We start from the raw sequence: 23744 nt of genomic DNA, 5'->3' as shown, positions 1-23744 counted from the left end.
TTTTTTTTTTTTTTTTTTTTTTTTTTTTTTTTTTAGTAGAGATGAGGGTTTCACCATGTTGGCCAGGCTGATCTTGAACTCCTGACCTCAGGTGATCCACCTGCCTCAGCCTCCCAAAATGCTGGGATTACAGGTGTGAGCCACCATGCTTGGCTGACATCCTAAATCTCTTAAAAGAGCAGAGTCCTTAATTATGTAAGACAAATAACAACAACAACTTCAATGGAACAGCCCCAAAGGAAAGTAATGTCCATGTGCTTAACATTTAATTCAAACTAAATTATAAATAATTGATATCAGATTCTTTCCTGTTACACAGAAGTTAGGGCAGAGTAGAACCACTGAACCACTGAAATGAGAGTAGTATTTCCTAAAAGAAGGCAAATGGCCTCCAAATAAAAATGTTTATAAAATAAAACTTTATAGCTTTTTTCTGCTGGTGGGATATGTGAGAAAAATGGTGCATATTCAGAGTTTGACTCAGAACATCTGCCGTACTTACAGTCAGGAACTTGTATCCAATCACAGCGACCAATCCTGCAATGCTCCCAATGGTCATAGAACCGAATGGGTGAATCGCCATATCCGCACAAGTGCCCACGGCAACTCCTCCAGCAAGGGTGGCATTCTGAATGTGAACCTGTGTGAGAGCAGAAACATAAACGAGGCAAGCTGGATGATGGAGAATTCAGAAGGATCAGAGGATTCTAGAGTTCAAGAGACCCATATAACATTCTTCAGCTGAAAAGGCTATTGGTTCTTTTTTAAAAAGAGGGTTGTTTGGATTTATAGAAGGCCTTTTTTTTGAGAAGTTGACATTTGGTATCTTTCTTGCCAGTCCCTTGGTAGTCAATGAGTAATCAGTTTAACTAATTAAGGCCAGTGGTGGAAGGCATTTGAGAAAATCAAAAGATGTTGTAGTGGGAGGGTAGGAGTGTTTAGAGTAAATATTCTCGCAATGTTTTGTCTATTTGTGCAGTTTTTTGGAACATATTTGTGGTTATCATGAACCAAAAGATGACTATGGCCACCATGTGTTTTGTAGTCTATGATAGTCCAATATTCAAAGAGGAAATGTAGAGACATTGAAATGTACACATTACATATGAAAGACAATAGTTTTTGCAAATGTCACTGGATTGAGGACATTTGAGGATGAAGGAAAGAGGAATTGAATTTTTTTTTTTTTTTTTGAGATGGAGTCTTGCTCTGTCTCCTAGGCTGGAGAGAAGTGGCGTGATTTTGGCTTACTGCGACCTCCACCTCCCAGGTTCAAGTGATTCTGCTACTTCAGCCTCCCTAGTAGCTGGGATTACAGGTGCCTACCACCATGTCCAGCTAATTTTTGTATTTTCAGTAGAGATGGGGTTTCTCCATGTTGGCCAGGCTATTCTGGAATTCCTCACCTGAGGTGATCCACCTGCCTTGGCCTCCCAAAGCACTGGGATTATAGGCATGAGCCACCGTGCCCGGCCAGGAATCAATTTTTGTTTAGCAGAATTTCTCAGAAAAATTACAGTCTGGCTGTTCTGTCTGAGAAGCAGAGGTCATCGTACTTTTAAAAGAGAAACACTGAACTGTGCAATTTTTTATTTTCTTGTTTTTAATGACCTCTCAGGAGACAATTTGTGGAGAATTAAGATACATGTCCTCAGCTATGCTTAAAAAATAAATTACAATAGTCTTTTCCTCCCTACTCCACCCCACCTGCCCCACTCAGCTAGAAAGGTAGACTGGCTGATCTGACGGGTTACTCCTTTACTGGTGTTTCTGTAGCTCATAGTCAAGAAACTCAAGAGACTAATCTGGGGAAATTTTAAAAATATTTTATTTTGAACTAATCGCAGATACATAAAAGTTGTAAAAATACTACAGAATGTTTCCATATATCCCTCGTCCATTTTCTCAAATAAGATGTTAATCTTACATAACCATGGAAAGGAAGTTAGCATTGACAAAATACTAGTAAAGACCTTATTTGAATTTCACCATTATTCCTACTGAAATTTTTTCCAGTATCTTATTGAAGATCCCACATTGCATTTGGTTGTTATTTCTTTGAGAGGAATGTTTGCAGTTGGGAAAATAGAATCAGTGTGCATCATCCCACTCTCTTTTTCTGCTGTTTGATAAATCTTGTTTCTAAGAAATCTTTTCTCAGAACTTGGGAGCAGTTAACTCTATTATTAAAGAAATATACCTCAAATCAAAGATTTTTACAAGACTACCTTCATTCTCTACTAGACCATAAATTCCTGGAGAACATTTTTTAATTTTCCAGGGTAATTTTTATTATTATTATTGTTTTGTGTGTGTGTGTGAGATGGAGTTTTACACTTGTTGCCTAGTCTGGAGTGCAATGGCACACTGCAACCTCCACCTCCCAGGTTCAAGCGATTCTCCTGCCTCAGCCTCATAAGTAGCTGGGATTGCAGGTGCCTGCTACCACGTCTGGTTAACTTTTTTTTTTTTTTTTTTTTGTATTTTTATTAGAGACAGGGTTTCACCATGTAGGCCAGTCTGGTCTCGAACTCCTGACCTCAGGTAATCCTCCTGCTTAGGCCTCCCAAAGTGCTGGGATTACAGGCATGAGCCACTGCACCCAGCCTAGGGTACAGATTTGATGAATAAGTGAATTAATGAATAAATGTTGCTATTTTTAAACATTCTACAAGGTCCACTTCTGATTTGTCTTCGGAGTTCAGCAATGATGTGGAAATTACCTACTACTTATCCGAGCAACTGTCAGTGTCGAGAAGTGAAATTTCCATGAGGGCTAAGGCGGCACTTACCATGTTGAGCTTGCCTCGTTGCTCCACTAGGCTGGAGAAGGCAAAGGCTGTGACCACACAGGCAGCGAGAGAGAAGTATGTGTTTACAATGGCCCTGGACTGTTTGTCTCCAGGTTCAGCAATGGCTGAGTTAAAGCTGGGCCAAAACATCCATAGAAAGAGAGTCCCTGTAGTGAACCCAAAGAGGGGATATTAGTTCTGAATATGGAAGACAGTCCAAAAGATGCAGCTTGCTTTATTTATTTATTTATTTTTGAGACAGAGTGTCCCTCTGTTGCCCAGGCTGGAATGCAGTGGCTCGATCTCTGCTCACTGCAACTTCCACCTCCTGGGTTCAAGCAATTCTCCTGCCTCAGCCTCCTGAGTATCTGGGATTACAAGTGTGGGCTACCATGCCCACCTAATTTTTTTTTTGTATTTTTAGTAGAGACGGGGTTTCAGCATGTTGGTCAGGCTGGTCTCGAACTCCTGACCTCGTGATCCACCCGCCTTGGCCTCCCAAAGTGCTGGGATTACAGGTGTAAGCCACTGCGCCCAGCCTGGAGGATGTAGTTTCCTTTGGCCACTGACAATGTCTCTCTTTAGGCTTGATTATCTACTGTTAAGAGAAAAGAGGAGAATTGAGCCAGCATAAAGTAGTATGCAAAAGATCCTCCTTTTATCAAAGTTTAATTAAATTTACTATTATTATTTTTTAGAGATTAAGTCTCACTGTGTTACCCAGGCTGGACTCAAACTCTTGGGCCAAGCAATCCCACCTCAGTCTCCTGAGTAGCTGAGGCTACTGTAGTTCACTACCATGCTTGGCTTGGATGTTTTTTTTGAGCATCTCACACCTGTGTTGAAGTTAACCTTCCCTGGCCCCTTTTCAAATAGATAAGATTCAAGCAAGTTTATCCACACTCACCAATCATTGCAAACAAGTCTGAGTAGTAAGTAGACTCTTCATTTTTATGCCCCCTTCTCAGTCCAGATCGATACAAGATGCCTGCTACAGCCAAGCCAAAGTAGGCCCCAAAGGCATGGATCGTCATTGATGCTCCAATGTCAGAGGCCTGAAGGGATAAAATAACATTCATATAAACAGAGGTGAACCTGAGACTCATTTATGGGAGGAAAGTCAATGAAAGAATTGCATCGTTGGTTAAACAACTTAAAAAAATTAAAGAGGGACAGAAAGATTGTGTCAGAGAAAGAGGGATAAAACAGGGAGTAAAATAGAAATAGCACAGAATTTGGGGCCACACACAACTGACTTTCAATCCTAGGTCAGTTACTTCCTTGCGATGTGACTTTAGACAAATTATTAAACATCTCTGATCTAAGGGTTCTGTAAAATGGGGAAATATTACCCACACTCAACAGAGTTTGTGGTGAGACTTAGATATGACCATATTTCTAAACACAAGTTCCCTAGTGGGCACACAAGACATGCAAGGTTACTTCTCTAGGTGATGGAGATTTTGAGTGAAATATGTATTGCACAGCCTGGCATGGTGGTGCCTGCCTTGTAGTCCCAGCTACTGGGGAGGCTGAGGCAGGAGAATGACTTCAGCCTAGGAGTTTGAGGTTACAGTGAGCTATGATTGTCACATTGCACTCCAACCTAGGTGACAAAGCAAGAACTAATCTCAAAAAAATAAATAAGTAAATAAAAAGATACTGCTTGTGATAAAAAACGAAGATGATATGTTCACTTGAAATTGCAGTTAAAGCTCACTTACTTGTATTTCATACTTGAAACTTCAAAAAACCAGAGTTTTTACCCATATTTGTTTTCTTATTTGGCTCTATGAGGACCTGAAAACCAGTTAAGGTCCCAGATTCATTTGAAGAGATTTAGATTCCTCTTTAGGATATGGTGTGGATTTGACCTAGTTTTCTACATTTCCATCCCCTAGAGGGAATACTCAGAGGGTCAAATTCTAGACATTCATCTGTACTTATAGACAGTAAGATGACACACATCTATTTATGAAAGATTTTCAAATTTAAGTAAAAATGGTCTCCTAGTTGTTGTTCCTTTGTTTGCTAGACATAGACAGACCCAGTCCCCTTGAAGATCCACACGTGGTTGGAATGAATCAAATATCTTCCCAGCATATATGAGCTATCTAGCAATCTTTACCGTCCCAGCAACACTTAGTCCCCTCCCAGCTGGGAAACCTTGCTTTGCTTCACCAGGTGGCTTCAGGAAGATGGGAGGTGGCGATTAATCATGCTTAGACTTTCCAAATAACATATGAGCCTGTGCCTCTCTTGAAATGCTCACATATTTGTAGGCAAAATAACCTTCTATTTTTCCCTTTGGAATCATCAAATAAGTCTTCATTCAGCTAGCACGCAGAGCTGACAGCGTCTTTATTAATCGGACCCGCTTACCTTGGTGGTTTCATCCGGTATCGGTCAAGTCCTTTCACCTTACTGTAAAAGTTTTCTTTTAGTTCTTCATCACCAATTCAAGACTGTGGTTGTTGTTACTTTGGCTTGAAGAACGTTTCTCTCCACTAGTTGCTTGAAAACTTCTAGGTATCTTTTAGGTCCAGTGTAACTGTCACTTCCTCAGGGAACCCCTCCTTGATTCTACAATCTAAACTAACCTTCCAGTTACACTTTCTCATAGTCCCACCGTACATATTTTTCATAACATGTATTGCAATTTATAATAACATTTGTGTGTTTGTGTCTTTGGATGGGTAGATGAATGTGCAATTCTTTATTTGTTTTCTGTCTCTCCCACTAGAGTGTAAGCTCTATAAAAACAGGAACTTTCATATTTTGTTTGTCATTGAGTCTCTAACATCTAGAAAGTTGTCAAAAATATTTGCAGTTGAATTGATGTTAATAGAAATATAAACAAAATCACAAAGTACTAGAGAGTGCCCCCAAATGTTCTTTATTTATTTATTATTCCTGGGAGGAATCAATGAAATATTTGTGGAGAAAAAAGTTTGACTGAGGCCTTAACAAAAACCACTACAGCCGGGCGCGGTGGCTCAAGCCTGTAATCCCAGCACTTTGGGAGGCCGAGACGGGCGGATCACGAGGTCAGGAGATCGAGACCATCCTGGCTAACACGGTGAAACCCCGTCTCTACTAAAAATACAAAAAAACTAGCCGGGCGAGGTGGCGGGAGCCTGTAGTCCCAGCTACTCCGGAGGCTGAGGCAGGAGAATGGCATAAACCCGGGAGGCAGAGCTTGCAGTGAGCTGAGATCCGGCCACTGCACTCCAGTCCGGGGGACAGAGCAAGACTCCGCCTCAAAAAAAAAAAAAAAAAAACCAAAAACCACTACAAGGCTTTATATAGGGCTATTCACCTAGTAGTAAAAATATAAAAAGGAATTGATCATTGATAGGCAAAAGAAGAGTTGAGGAATTAGAACAATCTGGAGGTGAATTCAGACTCTGGCAAGTCATTCAGTATCTGTGATAATCAGTTTTTATGGTGTATATATATAATAATAAAAATAATACCTACCATGCAGTGTTGTTGTGAAGATGAAATGACATAATATTTACAAAACTCCTACTTAACAATAGGCACTCAGTAAATGATGGTTATTGTTACTATTTGCTATGGTATCACTCACCAAGATTTGCTCCCATATACCGTAGACACCCATTGCTTTTTGTAGCCAAAACTGATGCCCAAAGCTAGGTAAGTATAAATTTTCTAACTCTTACCTTAAATATTTCACCAACCAGATATTCATTGCCAGCAAATACAGCGATTTCTATAATTGTCATGATCAGCATTTGGGTGGGGCTCGTTTTTCCCAGGACAGCTCCAAAAGATATCAGAACTGTGGCTGTACTGAAGTCTGCATTTATAATGCTGAGGGGAAACAAGAATAAATTGAAGAGTAATGCACACCTAACATAAAACTGACCAAAGTGCAATCCCATCTCCCACCAGGCCCATCCGGTGCTTCCCAGACTTACTCATCATCTCCCACTTCCTACTCCTCCTCCAACTAAAGAGTGTCTTTAGTTGCTCTAATGTACATATTTTAACTTACCTTTTATCTCATTTAGGGTTTTACTTTATGTTCGTTGATTTAATAAGTGAATTATTTCTGGAGTGTGGGTTTACTATTGCACAACAAGAATACATGTTTACATTTTAGAAAAAATCTGAAAAATAACAAATGGGAAATTTTTGCTCCCTGTAGCTGAGATGGAAGGAATAATACTTTTATGGAAGAGGGTTTCTCATACCCTCAAAGTCAAACCAGAGAGGTTACAGATATGAATGTATTATCCAGCTCAGTAGAGCAAGGCATTGATTCAGATTTTTGAATTTCAACAATTTTCTGTTACGTAAGGGAGGCAATTTGCCAGTCGGTACAGTAAATGACAGTGGACTACCAGAGAAACGATTGATCTGAAAATGCAATGGCTGAAACATAAATAATTGTTTTAGTCTGTTTGGACTGCTATAACAAAATACCATAAACTGGGTTGTTTATAAATAACATAAATTTATTTCTTATGGTTTTGGAGACTGGGAAGCCCAAGATCAAGATACTGACAGACTTGGTGTCTGATGAAGGCTCCCTTTCTGGTTGGTAAGTGGTGCCTTCCAGCTATGTTCTCACATAGTGGAAGGGGTGAGGAGTCTCCTGTGGACCTCTTTCACAAGGACACTGACCCCATTCATAAACATTCTGCCTTCATGACCTGGCCACCTCCCAAATCCCCCACCTGTTAATATCATCATGTTGCAGGTTAAGAGTGTAATATATGAATTCTGGAGGACACAAACATTCAGCCCATAGTAAGGATGCTCACTTTTTGATTCCAATGGAAATTTTCTTTCCCTGGCTATGCAGGATTCCCTGTACAACAGTGCCCCACTGGAGGCCCAAAGCAGCAATGAGTAGGTTGATACCCACACTGCTGAAGCCATACTTCTTCAGGAAGGTCATGAGGAAGCCAAACCCAACAAATATCATAACATGTACATCTTGGAACACTGGAAAAGAGTAAAGGAAAAAGAAATCTGCATTAGGAAAGCATGAAGAAAGTATTGCATCATAGTATAACCTATGTATTAAGTGCTACCACCTTTGTATAACACACTGGGAAAAAAGAGCATTATCTGGGAAGCAAAAGTTTGGTTCCAACGCCAGCTTGACTACTTACCAACCAAGAGACTTTGGCAAGTTATTCAGTGTTGGAGCTTTTTATTGGGAAGACTATGCACTATTACAACAGTGTGTCTTTCATCCTGTTCCTGAGGAATTTTACATTGTTTTCCATGTGAAGACGGCCTTACAAAGCACAGAGCAAGCATCACCCTTTCTTGCACTTTACCAATACTCCCAGGAAATAGAATATTTTCTCTTTTCATTTACATAGCTTTGTGTATATACTTCAGCTTTATCATTTGTATGATTAGCATTTATTTAGCATTTGTCAAACGATAATAGTCAATAAGGTGTCCATCTCCTGCACTAGATTGTGAATTTCTTGATTGAAGGGGTTTGGACACATTCATACTTGACTCTCTTTAACTTGGCCTAGTAGCTTGCATATCAGATAGGAAGCAGTATCTTTCTTTGATGGATGAGTCTCCATTCATCAAATGTGTATAATAGCACCAGCCACAAAAATCTTACCAGATCATTATTTGAGTCAAATGGGATAATCTCTGTTAGCACTTTATGAACCATGAAGCATTAATAAACATAAAGGCTGTATCCTCTTCAGTAGCAAATATTCAACTTGGTGTCTGGGGATATGGGCTCAGGCACCTGAATTCAATCACATGATTGTGTGACCCTGGGCAAGTCACTTACTCTCTATGAGCTTCAGTGTTTTCATCTGCAACATTGTAAAGGCCCTATTTCATAGAATAATCCAAGTGGGATCACCTGTGTAGGAGGATTTGCATACAATAAAGTATTATACCAATAAAACATATGATCAAATGCAAGATAGCGAAAACATGAACTCTTCAAGAAACTGACAACTAAGTTGGTAAGACATATATATGGATAAGCCATATATGAAATTGACATTTTTGACTGGAAATAGTCCTTTGATCTGAAGGGAGGATCTGGACAGTACATAACAGCATCCACTACAGTGGACAAACCTGAGTGGGGTACCATAGTCTCTCTCTCTCTCTTTTTGTGGTGGGGCCGGGCGGGGGGGCGGGAGATGGAGTCTTGCTCTGTCGCCCAAGATGGAGTGCAGTGGCATGAACCCGACTCACTGCAATCTCCGCCTCCCAGGTTCAAGAAATTCTCCTGCCTCAGTGTCCCAAGTAGTAGCTGGGATTACAGGCACATGCCACCGTGCCTGGCTAAGTTTTGTATTTTAGTAGAGACAAGGTTTCACCATGTTGGCCAGGCTGGTCTTGAACTCCTGACCTCAGGTGATCTGCTCTCCTCAGCCTCCCAAAGTGCTGGGATTACAGGTGTGACCCACCATGCCTGGCCCCATAGTCTCTTTTTAACTAAACATCACCATTGTGGCCAGAGGTTTAAGTGGAAATAGGTATGAGGGAGGATATGCCTAGAAAATATGTCCCAGAAGAAACCGACATTAAAGGTCAATTAATTTGCCCAAAGGTTGAAGTCAGGATTTGAACTCCAACCTGACTTTCCCGATTTCTCTGTTCATTGAGCACTGTAGAGGTATAAAATGACCAAAGCAGAGCTCTGGCTTCGAAGGCACACAGAGATGTTACTACTTCTTGGCTCCTCTCTACTTCTGTTCTGCCATCAGGCTCAGGGTGTTGAGGGTAAGAGACTATGGTACACTACTCAGGCTTGTCTACTGCAATGGATGCTGAGATGCGCTACCCAGATGCTCCCTTCAGATCAAAAGACATACCTCCCATTTTCCCTGGCTGTCAGGAGTGCTGCCAGATGAAGCCCTAAGCTCTCAATTCTCTCTGGAAAATGCTGTTGTTTTGCTCAAGGTCATAGCTCTTCCCTAGGGTAGTCTGGATACAATAACCGATTCATATGAGCAACCCCTTGTTTCAGAAAATGACCACCTAAACCTGGACAATCCTAGCTTCAGAGCCTCCTGCAGGGTCAGCTGAGGACTTCTACTTCTCTCCTCAAATCCTTTTCCCTCAAGTGTTGATCCTTAAGGTGTTGATTCCCATCCCATACCTACCCAGGGTACCCTGGAACTGAGATTTTACCTGACTCGCTGGTGGGCACTTGTCAGTTAATATCAACTTGTTTCCCTTTCTGCTTTTTGAAGTATAAATAACCACATATATTCATTTTTCTTTACACATTGATTTGCCAGTATTTAATTTTTATATGTAAAAATTTGATCTAGATCATAGAATAAATTGGAGGGGAACTTAGAGGATATGCATGATTCTTACTATGGTTTTTCTTACTATGGTTTTACCTTTATGGGACTCAGATTTTTTTAAGGAATACTTGGATTACATGATGTCTAAAGTGTCTTAGCTCTACAATTTATTTTATTTCACATTTAGGTCAGGACTCTAAGACACAGAGAAGTTAGGTGACTTGTTTATAGTCACAAAGTAGAATAAAAATAAGGACTCAGTTTTTTTCATTTTGTTCATTTTTTTCAATTACACAAAGTTTTTTCTAACTTTCTTTTTTTTTTTTTTTTTTTTTTTTTCTTAGAGCACTCTGGTTCTCCCTGTAATCTATTGATTTTAAACTGTGCAGTTACCAACTGATATGGTTTGGCTCTGTCTCCACCCAAATCTCATCTTGTAGCTCCCATAATCCCATGTGTTGTGGGATGGACCTGGTGGGAGAAGACTGAATAATGGAGGCAGGTCCCCTTTGTGCTGTTCTCGTGATAGTGAGTGGGCTGGAGTGCAGTGGTGCAATCTCGGCTCACTGCAACACCCGCCTCCCAGGCTCAAGTGATTCTCCTGTCTCAGCCTCCCAAATAGCTTGGGTTACAGGCATGGGCCACCATGGACGACTAATTTTGGTATTTTTAGTGGGGATAGGGTTTCACCATGTTGGTCAGGCTGGTCTAGAACTCCTGACCTTGTGATCCACTCTCCTTGGCCTCCCAAAGTGCTGGATTATAGGTGTAAGCCACCATGCCTGGCAATCTGATGGTTTTATAAACAGGAGTTCTCTGCACAAGCTCTCTCTTTGCCTGCTGTCACCCATGTAAGACGTGACTTGCTCCTCCTTGCCTTCCACCATGATTGTGAGGCCTCCCCAGACATGTGGAACTGTAAGTCAAATAAACCTCTTTCTTTCATAAATTGCCAGTCTCAGGTATGTTTTTATCAGCAGTGTGAAAACGAACTAACACAAAAACTAATTTAAGAAATTGTTTTATTAATTCCATAATTTCTCTTAGTGGAACAATTGTTCTGCAGAGCTCACCCCTCTTCCCCTTTGATGAAAAACCAGACATTTTATATTGGGGTAAAGAAATTTTATATATTAACTGTGCTTCAATATTTTTCCCTCTTCTGATGTAATTATTGTTACTGCTTTTCGCCACAAGGGGGCTTAAGAACCTCATTTATTATTTAAATTAATAAGAGCTTAAAAAGTTGTGGAGGTTCTTGAATGATTCGGTATGAAAGATACGAATAAAAAGGTTTATAAACAACTAGGATTATTGCATTATCATTTATCCTGCTTTAAGAGTTTGTGGTTGGGGACCAGGGAGAGGGCCACAACTATAGTTGTGTGGTACAAGGCTCTGCCACCAAAGGAATACAGTGTCCATTTTATAGAAGAAAAGGAGTTTCTTTAGGGGTTTGCACTTTGGAGAAATCTTCCAACAGGTTTTAAGGATTGTCAAGTCTTGTCTAAAACAGTGATTCTCAACAAGAGGTAATATTAGCCCCCAGAGTACATTTGACAATGTCTGGAGACATTTGTGGTTGTTGCAACTTGAGTAGGTAGAGTGGTGCCACTGATATCCTGAGGGATGCTGCCAAACATCCTGTGGTGAATAGGACAGCTTCCCACAAGGAAGTATTGGGCTCAAAGTGTTAAGGATGCTGCTGTGGAGAAATCTTCATCTAAATCAACTATGCTTTTAAGGATTAATAGTAACTAGTGTAAAACTTTCATTTTCTTTAAACGTTTTATACTAAAACAGAAAATACTGGCTTGATTTACTTAAAAATTTCTGCCCAGTAGCGCAGCAAATTTTGCACTCTGTTTTGGGCCAAGATAGCAGGGTGGAGGGAACCAGGTGCCTACGTTTTCCTTGCTCTCTTCTCCCATTCTTTGCTGCCCCCTGAGATCATAACAACTCAGTGTTTTTTATTTCAAGCATTTTCCTGAAAGTTGTTAACAGAAAATAAAAGAGGATAGTGAAAACTATAAAAGCGAAGAAGTCTGAAGGCATTAGAATCCTACACTGTTCTTAGCAATCCCATCTCCCTGACTGTGATAAGTTGTGTCTTTCACATTTATTTATTTATTACTTATTATTTTTATTTATTTATTTATTTATTTGAGATGGAGTCTCACTCTGTCTTGCCCAGGCTAGAGTACAGTGGTGTGATCTCGGCTCACTGCAGCCTCTGCCTCCTGGGTTCAAGCGATTCTCCTGTCTCAGCCTCCCAAGTAGCTGGGACTACAGGCATGTGCCACCACACCTGGTTAATTTTGTATTTTCAGTAGAGATGGGATTTCACCATGTTGGCCAGGTTGGTCTCGAACTCCTGACCTCAGCCTCAGCCTCCCAAAGTGCTGGGATTACAGGCATGAACCACTGTGCCTGGCATCTTTCACATTTAGAGACACATCACACTGATCAAAAACACTGTGTCAGCTCTACGCTAGCTAGTAATTTATATTCCATTCTAATTGTTTACTAGCTATGTGTCTTTGGATAACCAGTGAATCGCTCTGAGCTTCAGTTTCCTCATCTGTAAAATGGGACTAATACTTCATAAGGCTCCATGAGGGCATGTGTTTTATTTACCTCCTCATGTCTCCAGTATCTGGTACAGAGTGCATGTGAAATATATCCAGAATAAACATGTAAACTCTGGTGTACATCTAACATCTAACAAACTTTTATGTTTTGACATTGGTGTATATTAAGGACTATCACAGTTAGGCTCAATCTTAAAGGAGACCACTATATTTAGCCATTTTCAAATAGCCAAACCTGTTTCTTTGCTATTAGTTGATGACATGCATAAAACCCTCCACATTTATCAGTTGTGTAAAAAACAATTTCATCTCTCTCTATCTGTAAATATGTGTTTGTCTGTATATATCTTTATATATTTTGAGCTCACAGTGCCTTATCTTGGAAAACATCAGCAAGTGCTTTGAATTCTACAATTTTTGTTTAGAATACAGGGATATAAGATCACTAAACTTGATATTTTCACTGAGTAAACTCATTTTCCCACAAAGATTATATTCTCACCCTTTAAAAGTTGATTGATGTTAGTGAAGACCAAGAAATATTTTGGCAAATCTGTTGGAGACAATAGATCCATGTAGACAAATTTGGCCTAAATTCCTACCTGATAAACAATGCTGCCTATATAATGCAGTGGTTAAAACATAGGTTTTGGAGGCAGACAAATCTGGGTTAGAATCTGACTAAGCACTTTCATTTACTAAACATTTGATCTTGGGCAAATTGCTTAATCTTTCTAAACCCCAATTTTATCATAAGTATTTCTTCTTAACATGTGTATTCCAAGGGTTGTTTTGAGGATTAGAAAATAAATACACAGTAAGTTCACACAGTGCCTATGACAAACTAAGCATCATTATAATCAGTGGTTTTATTATAATTTAAAATTTGTCCTACTTTTCTGCTAAAAATAAATTTGGATTTGAGGTTGGTAACCAGAACCTGACAGGATACAATTTCACCATCGTCATTACCATCACCACCACCATCAGCAGCATCAACATCCTCAGCATCATCTCATTCATTAGTAGAGTTTAATTTATGTTGTTAATTTTGTTCTATTCTACTTTTATGTCTTGCAATAGGATATCTTGCAAGTCCTAATGTATTAGTCTGTTCTCACAGTTCTAATAAAGACATACCCAGGACTGGGTAATCTGTAAAAGAAAAGAGTTTAATTGACTCACAGTTCCACAAGGCTGGAGAGGCCTCACAATCATGGTGAAAGGTAAAGGAAGCGCAAAGTCATGTTTTACATGGCAGCAGGCAAGAGAGCTTGTGTAGGATAACTCCCCTTTATAACCATCAGTTCTCATGAGATTTATTCACTGTCACAAGAACAGTGCAGGAATGACTGGCCCCCATGATTCAATTACCTCCCACTGGTTCCCTCCCACAACACATGGGAATTATGGGAACTACAATTCAAGATGAGATTTGAGTGGGAACATAGACAAACCATCTCATTTTGCTCCAACCCCTCCCAAATCTCATGTTCTTGCATTTCAAAACCAATCATGCCTTCCCAACAGTCCCCCAAAGTCTTAATTCATTTCAGAATTAACTCAAAAGTCCACAGTTTCATCTGAGACAAGGCAAGTCCCTTCCACCTGTGAGCCTGCAAAATAAAAAGCAAGTTAGTTAGTTCCTAGACACAATGGGGGTATAGGCATTGGGTAAATACTCCCATTCCAAATGGGAGAAGTTGGCAAAAAAAAAAAAGCAGCTACAGGCCCCATGCAGGCCTGAAATCCAGTGGGCAGTACTTAAATCTTAAATTTCCAAAATGATGTCCTTTGACTCCATGTCTTACATCCAGGTCATGCTGATGCAAGAGGTGGGTTCCCATGGCCTTGGACAGCTTTGCCCCTGTGACTTTGCAGGATACAGCCCCCTCTCCAGGCTACTTTCACAGCTAGAGTTGAGTGTCTGTGGCTTTTCCAGGTGCTTGGTGCAAGCTGTCAGTGGATCTACCATTCTGGGATCTGGACAATGGTGGCCCTTTTCTCAGCTCCACTATACAGTGCTTTAGTTGGGACTCTGTGTTTGGGTTTGCACCCCACATTTCTCTTCTGCACTGCCCTAGCAGAGGTTCTCCATGATGGCACTTCTCCTGCAGCAAGTTTCTGTCTGGACATTCAGGTACTTCCATACATCCTGTGAAATCTAGGCAGAAGTTCCCAAACCTCAATTCTTGACCTCTGTGCTTCCACAGTCCCAATACCACATGTAAACTGCCAAGACTTGGGGCTTGTACCCTCTGAAGAAACAGCCGGAGCTGTACATTGACCCCTTTTAGCCATGACTGGAGCTGACACAGCTGGGATACAGAGCACCATGTCCTGAGGTTGCATAGAGCCAGGAAGCCCTGGGCCTGGCCCATGAAACCATTTTTCCCTCCTAGTCCTCCTGGCCTGTGATGGAAGGGACAGCCATGAAGGTCTCTGACATGCCCTGGAGACATTTTCCCCATCGTCTTGGTGATGAGGGAACATTTGACTCCTGATTACTTAATGCAAATTTCTGCAGCTGGATTAAATTTCTCCCCAGAAAATGGGTTTTTCTTTTCTACTGCATCATCAGGCTGAAATTTTTCTAAACTTTCATGCTCTGTCACCTCTCAAATGCTTGCAGTTAAGAAATTTCTTCTGCCAGATACCCTAAATTATCTCTCTCAAGTTCCACAGATCTTTAGGGCAGCGGCAAAACTATGCCAGCCTCTTTGTATAGTAAGAGTGACCTTTACTCCGTTTCCCAACAAGTTCCCCATCTCGCTATCACCATTTTGGTCTAAGCCATATAACAAGTCTCAAGGAAATTCCAAACTTTCCCACATATTCCTGTCTTCCTCTGAGTCCTCCAAACTGTTTCAATCTCTGCTTGTTGCCCAGTTCCAAAGTTGCTTTCACATTTTTGGGTATCTTTACAGCAGCATCACACTCTACCTGAACCAATTTACTGCATTAATCTGTCCTCACACTGCTAATAAAAATATACCTGAGACTGGATAATTTATAAAGGAAAGTGGTTTAATTGACTCACAGTTCCACATGGCTGGGAAGGCCTCACAATCATGGTGGAAGGCAAATGAAGATCAAACTCATGTTTTACATAGTGGCAGGTGAGAGAGCTAGTGTAGGATAACTGCCATTTATAAAACCATCAGATCTTGTGAGACTTACTCACTATCACGAGAACAGCACAGGAAAGACTTGCCCTCATGATTCAATTACCTCCCACTAGGTCCTTCCCATGACATGTGGGAATTTTGGGAACTACAATTCAAGATGAGATTTGGTTGGGGACACAGCCAAACCATATTACTTAATAACTCAACATGTACAACCCAAAAGAAACAAAATGAAACAAAACTCTCCTTTTCTTCTATTTCCTATATATATATGTATATATGCCAGCTGCTTGGAATGATGTCCACTCCATTCCACACCCAACACTTTGCGTGTGTGTGTGTGAGAGAGACACACACACACACACACCCAGAGAGAGAGAGAGAGAGAGAGAGAGAGAGAGAGAAACTTGCCCTGTTACCCAAGCTGGAGTGCAGTGGCGTGAATATAACTCACTGCAGCCTTGACCTCCTCCTGCCTCAGCCTCCTGAGTATCTGGGATTACAGGTGCACACTACCACACTTGGCTAATTTTTTATTTTATGTTTTGTAGCAACAGCATCTCACTGTGTTTTCCATGCTGATCTCAAACTCCTGGGCCCAAGTGATCTTCTTGCTTCAGCCTCCCAAAGTGCAGGCATGAGCCCAGCCCCAGTACTCCTTTACCTGAAAATCTAGATACCTTTTAAGAATCATTCTCTGAGTGTTACTGGACACAGCTGCCACGTTGTGCATATCCCTCTTGTTTTATTTCATTTGTTTTTCTGCTTTGTTGCTCTGTGTGCTCATTTATCAGTTATTTAAATAGACCTGATGGAACACTGCCAGTTAGACACTTTTGCGTGAGAAAGTGAATGCAAGTCTTAAGATAGGAGTCATTGGGTGGCTTGTCTCAGAGAACTCGACAGAAAGTCTGCCACTTGTAGCTTTTTAGGAACTGCCTCAGTTATTCATAAATAAATAGATTACCGGTGAGGGCCATTGCAAATTCATCTAATTGGTAACTATATGGGTCTTATTCAGAAAAATTTTGTTTGTAGACTAACTGGTGAAAATCACAAAGTTCATTTTCCAGTTAAAGTTTGGTTGGATTTCTTGTTTCATTTTGTTCTGCTTTTTAGTAGCTCAAGGCTGGCAAAGTAGTTTGCTATACATATAGTTTTTTGGCCTTAGTGAGTTCCAGTCTTTTGAACCAGTGGAGTTGTATTCTAAACTCATCTGTTTTTGAGAGAATAGTATCCTTAGGGCAGTATCTTCCTTCCTCCCTCTAAATATGTTATTTTTACATATTTCAAATATTTAGAAAAGAGAATACAATAAACACTTATATACTATTCACTCAGATTTATCAGTTATTAATATTTTCATGCTTGCTTTCTGTGTTTGTGTGTGTGTGTGTACATCTCCTAAGTAAAAGGACATTCTAAATACCATAATATCAGCATCACATCCAAAAAATGCCAACATCGATATAATAACATGATCTAATATAGAATTATATTCAGATTACTCCAACTATCCCCAGACTGTCTTTTTATAAAACTTCTGGATTAATTATTCACTCAAGTTTCATACATTTTCTTTGTCATATGTCTTTAGATGTCTTTGATTTAGAGCAGTTCTCTTACATCCTTTTCCTTGCTGGTATTATTTCATTTTTTTATGTAGAATGCCTTACAATTTGGATTTGTTTGATTGTTTCACCATGATGAGAATCAGACTAAATATTTTTGGCAAGAATATTATACAGATGGTATTGTGTACTTCCCACTAGATCACACCAGGAAGCACATAATCTGTTTTTCCTATTACTGATAATGATAGGTTTGACCACTTGTTTAAGACTGTGTTGCCAGATCTCTCCACTATAAATGTAACTTTGACCCTGTAAGTATCAGGTAATCTCTGGGTGATGCTTTCAGACCATGTGATTGCCATGCTGTCCAATAACTTTTCACCCAGTGATTTTAGATTCCATGATGAACATTGCTGAAATGGATTATTACACTGGTAACTTCAAAATTGCAATTTTCTATATCTATTCTCCTTTTATATTAATTAGTATTCTTCTGTAAAGAAGAGCTTCCTCCTTCTCTTCTTTTTCTCTTTTATGCAATATTTCTATGGGCTTATTGAATCCCTTTTTCCTTATTTGAATTTCTATTACCATTATGTCATTATTATTTTAACACTCTATGTATTCCTAATTTGGCCTGTTGATGCCCCTTCAAGCAGGATCCTGCGTCCTTTTCGCATGGCCCTGTTAATCTTTAAGCACTTAGGTTACCTTGTGCTTTCTTTGCCCCAACCTGGAACCAGCAATTTCTCCAATGAGTCCCGGAGTGGGGAACGATATTTCAAATCCAAGGTCTTAGTACTATTTGTGCCCATGGCTTCCAGGTCTTTTAAATAGGCAAAACTGTTCAATTCAAAGGCACCACATCGGTTCTGCTAGAGACTAGTATTTTATTGTTAGGTCATATATTACAGACAGTATATTAATTCAGTTTTCATGACAATTCCAGGTAACAAAACAGCAGCAAATCATTTCCTAGGAATGGTTTACACAGCACAAATCAGCTACCTTCCTTTGTGACATGAAGATTTGCTGAATTTTTTGGTGAAAGTCATGAAATGATTTCAAGTGATATGTCGATCCTTTGCCAGTTCACCTCTATCTTTGGTGGTTCCCAAAGTGTGATCCACAGATATCTGGGTGTCCTGCAGACTAACTTCCAGGGAGTCTGAGAAGTTAAAACTATTTTCATTACAATTCCAGGATCATATTTGCCTTTCGTGTATGACATGACTTTTTAATACGTATGAATCAGCCTGGTGAAATACAAATATATGTAATGCACTACTGAAATGTGATGGTATCTCAGAAAAAAAGCACTTTTGTGATGGATTGAGTTGCTAATTGAAGAAGAAACATTTTAATAAGATTCCACTGTTTCTTGAAAGAAAGACTGACACATACATTGCTGCTTCTCAGACTTGAGTATCTGACAGATATTTTCTTAAAAATGCATGAAATGAGGCTATCATCTCAATTTAAAGAACTGACAGTATTTATAGCTGTGATATATTCTCAGTTTTTAAACAATTAGAATTTCAGAAAATTTGTGTCTGCTATGACAAGCTTATCAACTTCCTGATACTTGGCAAGACTTTTCTGAGAGATTGTTGATGATATTAACAAATATTCTTCTTCATGTTATATATGGAAATATGTCAACATTTGGAAGATCTGTATAAGTCAGTGAATCAATATTTTTCAAATGAACAATGTAACAGTATTACAGAGTGACACATGAGTAAATGAGTCAATCAAAGTACAAGATAAACTAAAGGATTTTTAATGCCATGGAGTATACAAAGATCATTAATATGATTTTAATGTCCTCTAGATATTAAATACCTGGCATCTGTGGAATTCCAAAAAAAAAAAGTAAACAGTCCCCAGAGAGCTTTCTCTTTAACCTTAATTTTCTCTAGTCCATCTACATGTTAGCAAGGAGTAGCTGACAGACACAGTCAAACTTCAGTGCTTTTTAAATTATTTGACTCAACAGGGTGACCAGCACTTTGATAGGTGCTATGGAAGCCAAAAACCATGGAGTATAGCTGGTTTATCAGATGAGTATCTCAGAGGTTATTCATGGCATGAAACATGATATTCAGGTACCTAACATAGTTTCATGATTGTGCCTAGGGTTGTGTGCAAATCCAAGGGTTCTGTAACATAATTCCCTTCTCTCCTATTCAAAAAGCATAACAGAATACAAGTGATGAGAATAAATTTGTATTTTCTGTAGTTTACTTAAAATGTAGACTAATATACAACTTCATTTATTTTTGAAATACTCAAATCTTTTACCACACTGCAATTGAGAACTATCATAACGTACTGTGAACTTCTTGGGGGAGGAACCGAGCCTTTTCTATGCTTGAATCCCTGCACTGGCACTGGGCATGGAGCTAGGTAGGGACCCAAAATGTTTACTCATTTGACTTGAACGTTGTTTTCTATTAATGAATATAAACAATCTGTTCTCCATTAACTTATACCATTACATAAACTTTGTGTAAGTCAATTGTTTGAAATGTAGGGAAATACATATATATAAAATATATTCTATATATGTATATAACACCTCAGTCATGTACTTTCTCAGTCTATTCTACAAACGATTTTAAGCAGGAATAATATAACTGAACTGGAAGATGAGAACTTTCCAGAATTTTGAGTCTTGAGACCCACCCTTACTGAAGAGAGAACTTTTAATTGTGTATAGAATCGGTTATGGACAGCATTTTGAATGAATGAAGGCTACCTTTCATGTAAAATTCCACTTTGTGGCATTCTAGGTGCATAGGAGACAAGTTAATTAATTGCATGCAATGGATGCCTTGAGTTATTAGGATTTTGTTCTCTCACATAACCCTGGTGGAGAGAGGCTGAAAAAACATCTTTTGTCCAAATACATTTATGTCTCTAATCTTGCTTTGTTTACAGCCATGGCATATTTTTTTTTAACCACCTAAATATATGGTATACATTTAGACATTCAGATGTGCCTGGTCACACATCTCCTTGTCTGCCTTCCCCCATGGAATGTAAACTTCCTGAGGACATGGACTTTGCCCATTTTGTCTTTTTTTCATTTTCTTTTCTATTTAAAATTGATACATAATATTTATACACATTTATGGGATATATGTGGATGGTATTTTGATAAATGCATATGAATTGTAATAAGCAAATCATGTTATTCAGGATATCCATCACCTTGAACATTTATCATTTCTTTGTATAGGAAACATTTCAAATCTTCTGTTCTAGTTATCTTGAAATATACGATGTATTATTGTTAACTACAATCACCTTACTGTACTACATACACTAGAACTTATTCCTTTTATCTAACTTTATATTTGTAACCATTAACCAAACTTTCTTCATCATTTTCCCTGTTCCAACGCCCTTCCCAATCTCTAGTAATCATCATTCTACTCTCTACCTCCATGCAGAGAAAAGGAAATTCTTACACACTGTTGGTGGGAATGTATATTATAATGTAAACAATATGGAAGTTTCTCAAAAAACTAAAAATAGAACTATCACATGAACCAGCAATTTCACTACTGGGGATATTTCCAAAGAAAATGAAAGACATGTTTGCACTCTTATGTTTATTGCAGCAAGATACACAATAGCCAAGATACGGAATCAACCTAAGTATCCATCAGTTGATGAATAGATAAAAAATAATGTGGCATATATACACAATGGAATCCCATTTTGTTTGTTTTATTCACTGCCTAGTGCCTACAAACTTGAGAGACTTGAAGATTGCTTGCAAGAATTGGTAGTTTAATAAATATTTTCTTCATGAATCATAAAATCAATAAATTTTCATGTTTTTACAAGTGGTGTAGAAGAGTGATATGACTACTAAATTATATTTTTTAAAATATTTATTGAGATATAATTGACATATAAAATTATATACATTTGAGGCATACAACTTGACATTTTGATATCCATATACTTTGTGAAATGATCACTACAATCAAGCTAGTTAACACATTTATCACCTCTATGTTGTTACCATTGTGTGTGTATACCTGTATGTGTTTGTGTGTGTGTGTTTGTGTGTGTGTATACCTGTGTGTGTGTGGGGGGGATGGGGGGTGATCAGATTGAATTGAAGCTATATCCTCCCAGGAAATTACAAGTATCCATACAGTATTGTTAACTATCATCAATTATGCTGCACACCAGATGTCTAAAAATTACTCATCTATTGCTAGGTTACTGAAAAATGACCATGTTTAGTGATTTTCCTTCAACCTGGTCTTGGTCTCAAATTGTGAACTGAAGTTTTACCTAGGAGATTTGATGCTGGAACTCAGAAAGTTCAGCTTGAATGATGCAATTATTAAGCTCTTAAAGTCTTAAGATAACTTTATTTAAACCATATTAATCTTAGATCATATTTTTGGCATTTTTAACATTGTATTTCATCTCTTTGTTTACAAGTGTATTAGATAGTGGAGTCTTAGAATAAAATAATCATATTTGTTTTATGTTTGAATAAATTTGCTGTAGCACATGCTTAGTGCTTAATAAAATATTTACTAAATGAATAAATGGATGAATGAATGAAATGTACAAAAGCATACATAGTTGAACAGAATTTTTTTCTGTTTTATTCTCTAACTTACAAATTGTAAAACTTAATTTAATCAAGAACCCTCTTGGACATCTATGCAGTGTAAAGACAACTAGACTTGGAGTCTAGTTTTCTCTGTCTTATTATCCTAATTCTGTCCTTAACTTTCAATTTTATATTTTTGTTATGTCACTTAGTAACTCTAGGCCATTATTTCTACATGGGAATACCCCCATTACACTAATTCCCTATAAAAAGTAGGAATAAAAAAAAGAGTGTCAAATTGTTTTTTTAAAAAGCTTAGACATATGCTATGAAGTCTAATAAACATTATACCATTTTAAATAATTTTTATTTTTTTTCGATTACTTTAATCTTACTTAAGAAAAGTAAATAGTGTATATGATAGTTACCTACTACTGTCTCCCTTCTTGGTTAATGAGGTAATGGATGTGTTGGTTTATAATAATGACTCAGTAAATGGTAGTTATCATTGTTATATTACCTATTATACAGCCTACCCTTCCAAACTTGAAACTAAATTTCTCTCTTTGCTTAGTCATCATTCCAAAGGAAGGATGTTGTTTTTAAGATATGTTAAGTATTCACACATTTCTTTTCATCTCAAAGGAACAAACCGACTTCCTTTCAGAATATTGTAAAACTCTGAGTACACCTTTTTGATTAAAACTCCATTAACTTCCTACATCATGCTAAATACCCCTTCTTATTCCTTAGGGTCCTCACATGAAATCTAGGGTTCCCTTCTTATAATTTCATTTTCTTAGCACTCTCTCACCTCGAAAGTTACCCTTGGCCCTTTCAGTGGGGAATGCAAAGGAAGTGTGATACTTCTCTTTGCAGAACTAGTGACCAACTGAAGGAAAAAAGAAGGTCAGTTAGCAGTAAATAAGCAATACAAAAAGCATCATTATTTTAATTTTCAGCTTCTTGTTCTGATATTTTCATAGGAAAAAGTTCTAACCAAACACCTTAATCACAGAGAAGAAGACCAGATGTCATAGCACAAACATGTAATATCTTACACTCATAACCATCATATAATTCTACAAGGAGCTCAAGAGTTTATAGTAGTCAATTGTTTTACATTCTAAGAAACTGAAGAACCCAAAAATGTATAGTAAGTAGTAAATTGCCTACTCACGAGGATATAACTCAAGGACTTTGCCCATGTCTGCTGACTCGGTGATGTTGAGCTGCTGGAGAATAGTCTGGTCCATTTCATACTCAACAAATAATGCAAATAAAACAATCATGGCAATTTCCAGGACAATGGCCATGAGAGGGAATTTGAACCTCATGTTTGTGGCAAAGGACAGAGGCACACTGAGAACTTCACAGGCTGTGAGATGTTGATAAGAACAAAGGACTGCTCTGTGTGTGGAATTCGACTGCATGTTCAAGGCACCCCCATGACATCACAAGAAAAAAAAAATGGGCAGGACTGGTTAAAATGCCCCACCCATTGGGGAAAATTATGCTGTGTAATCTAATTGTCATTCTAAGTGTTGATTTGAAGAATATGCAATGAAATTGTGAGAAGCTGGATGATGCCAATGATCTATTGTACAGGCCTCTAGAATCATGTTTAACTTAATTCAGTAGACATTTCTTGAGGGCTTATTGTATGCCAAACATCGCGGAAGGCTTTGTAGAAGGCACGAATCTAAAGCAAAATGCAGAACTGGTCTATTAACTTCTTGAGAAAATTAAGAATCTAGTTGGGAAAACATAAATATAAGTGAATGA

At 38.5% G+C, this 23744-nt stretch overlaps 1 protein-coding gene across 2 annotated transcripts in view; it reads right to left on the bottom strand.

Moving 5' to 3' along the window:
• Positions 1-23371, bottom strand: part of RHAG (Rh associated glycoprotein) — a 30655-nt gene extending 7284 nt beyond the window's left edge. For both annotated transcript variants that reach the window (XM_023212987.1, XM_023212986.1), the window contains exons 1-6: positions 23140-23371; positions 7586-7769; positions 6479-6629; positions 3700-3847; positions 2793-2959; positions 503-640 (exon numbers count right to left, since the gene is read on the bottom strand). In XM_023212987.1, coding sequence (XP_023068755.1) covers positions 503-640; positions 2793-2959; positions 3700-3847; positions 6479-6629; positions 7586-7769; positions 23140-23296 — 945 coding nt within the window. In that variant the 5' untranslated portion in view covers positions 23297-23371. The remainder of the gene's footprint in view (positions 1-502; positions 641-2792; positions 2960-3699; positions 3848-6478; positions 6630-7585; positions 7770-23139) is intronic.
• Positions 23372-23744: the final 373 nt, after the last annotated feature.

This window comes from Piliocolobus tephrosceles, chromosome 5 (genome assembly GCF_002776525.5).
Source record: "Piliocolobus tephrosceles isolate RC106 chromosome 5, ASM277652v3, whole genome shotgun sequence".
Taxonomy (NCBI): Eukaryota; Metazoa; Chordata; class Mammalia; order Primates; family Cercopithecidae; genus Piliocolobus; species Piliocolobus tephrosceles.
The sequence above is the reverse complement of the archived record's forward strand: the minus strand, read 5'-3'. Positions and strand labels throughout refer to the sequence as shown.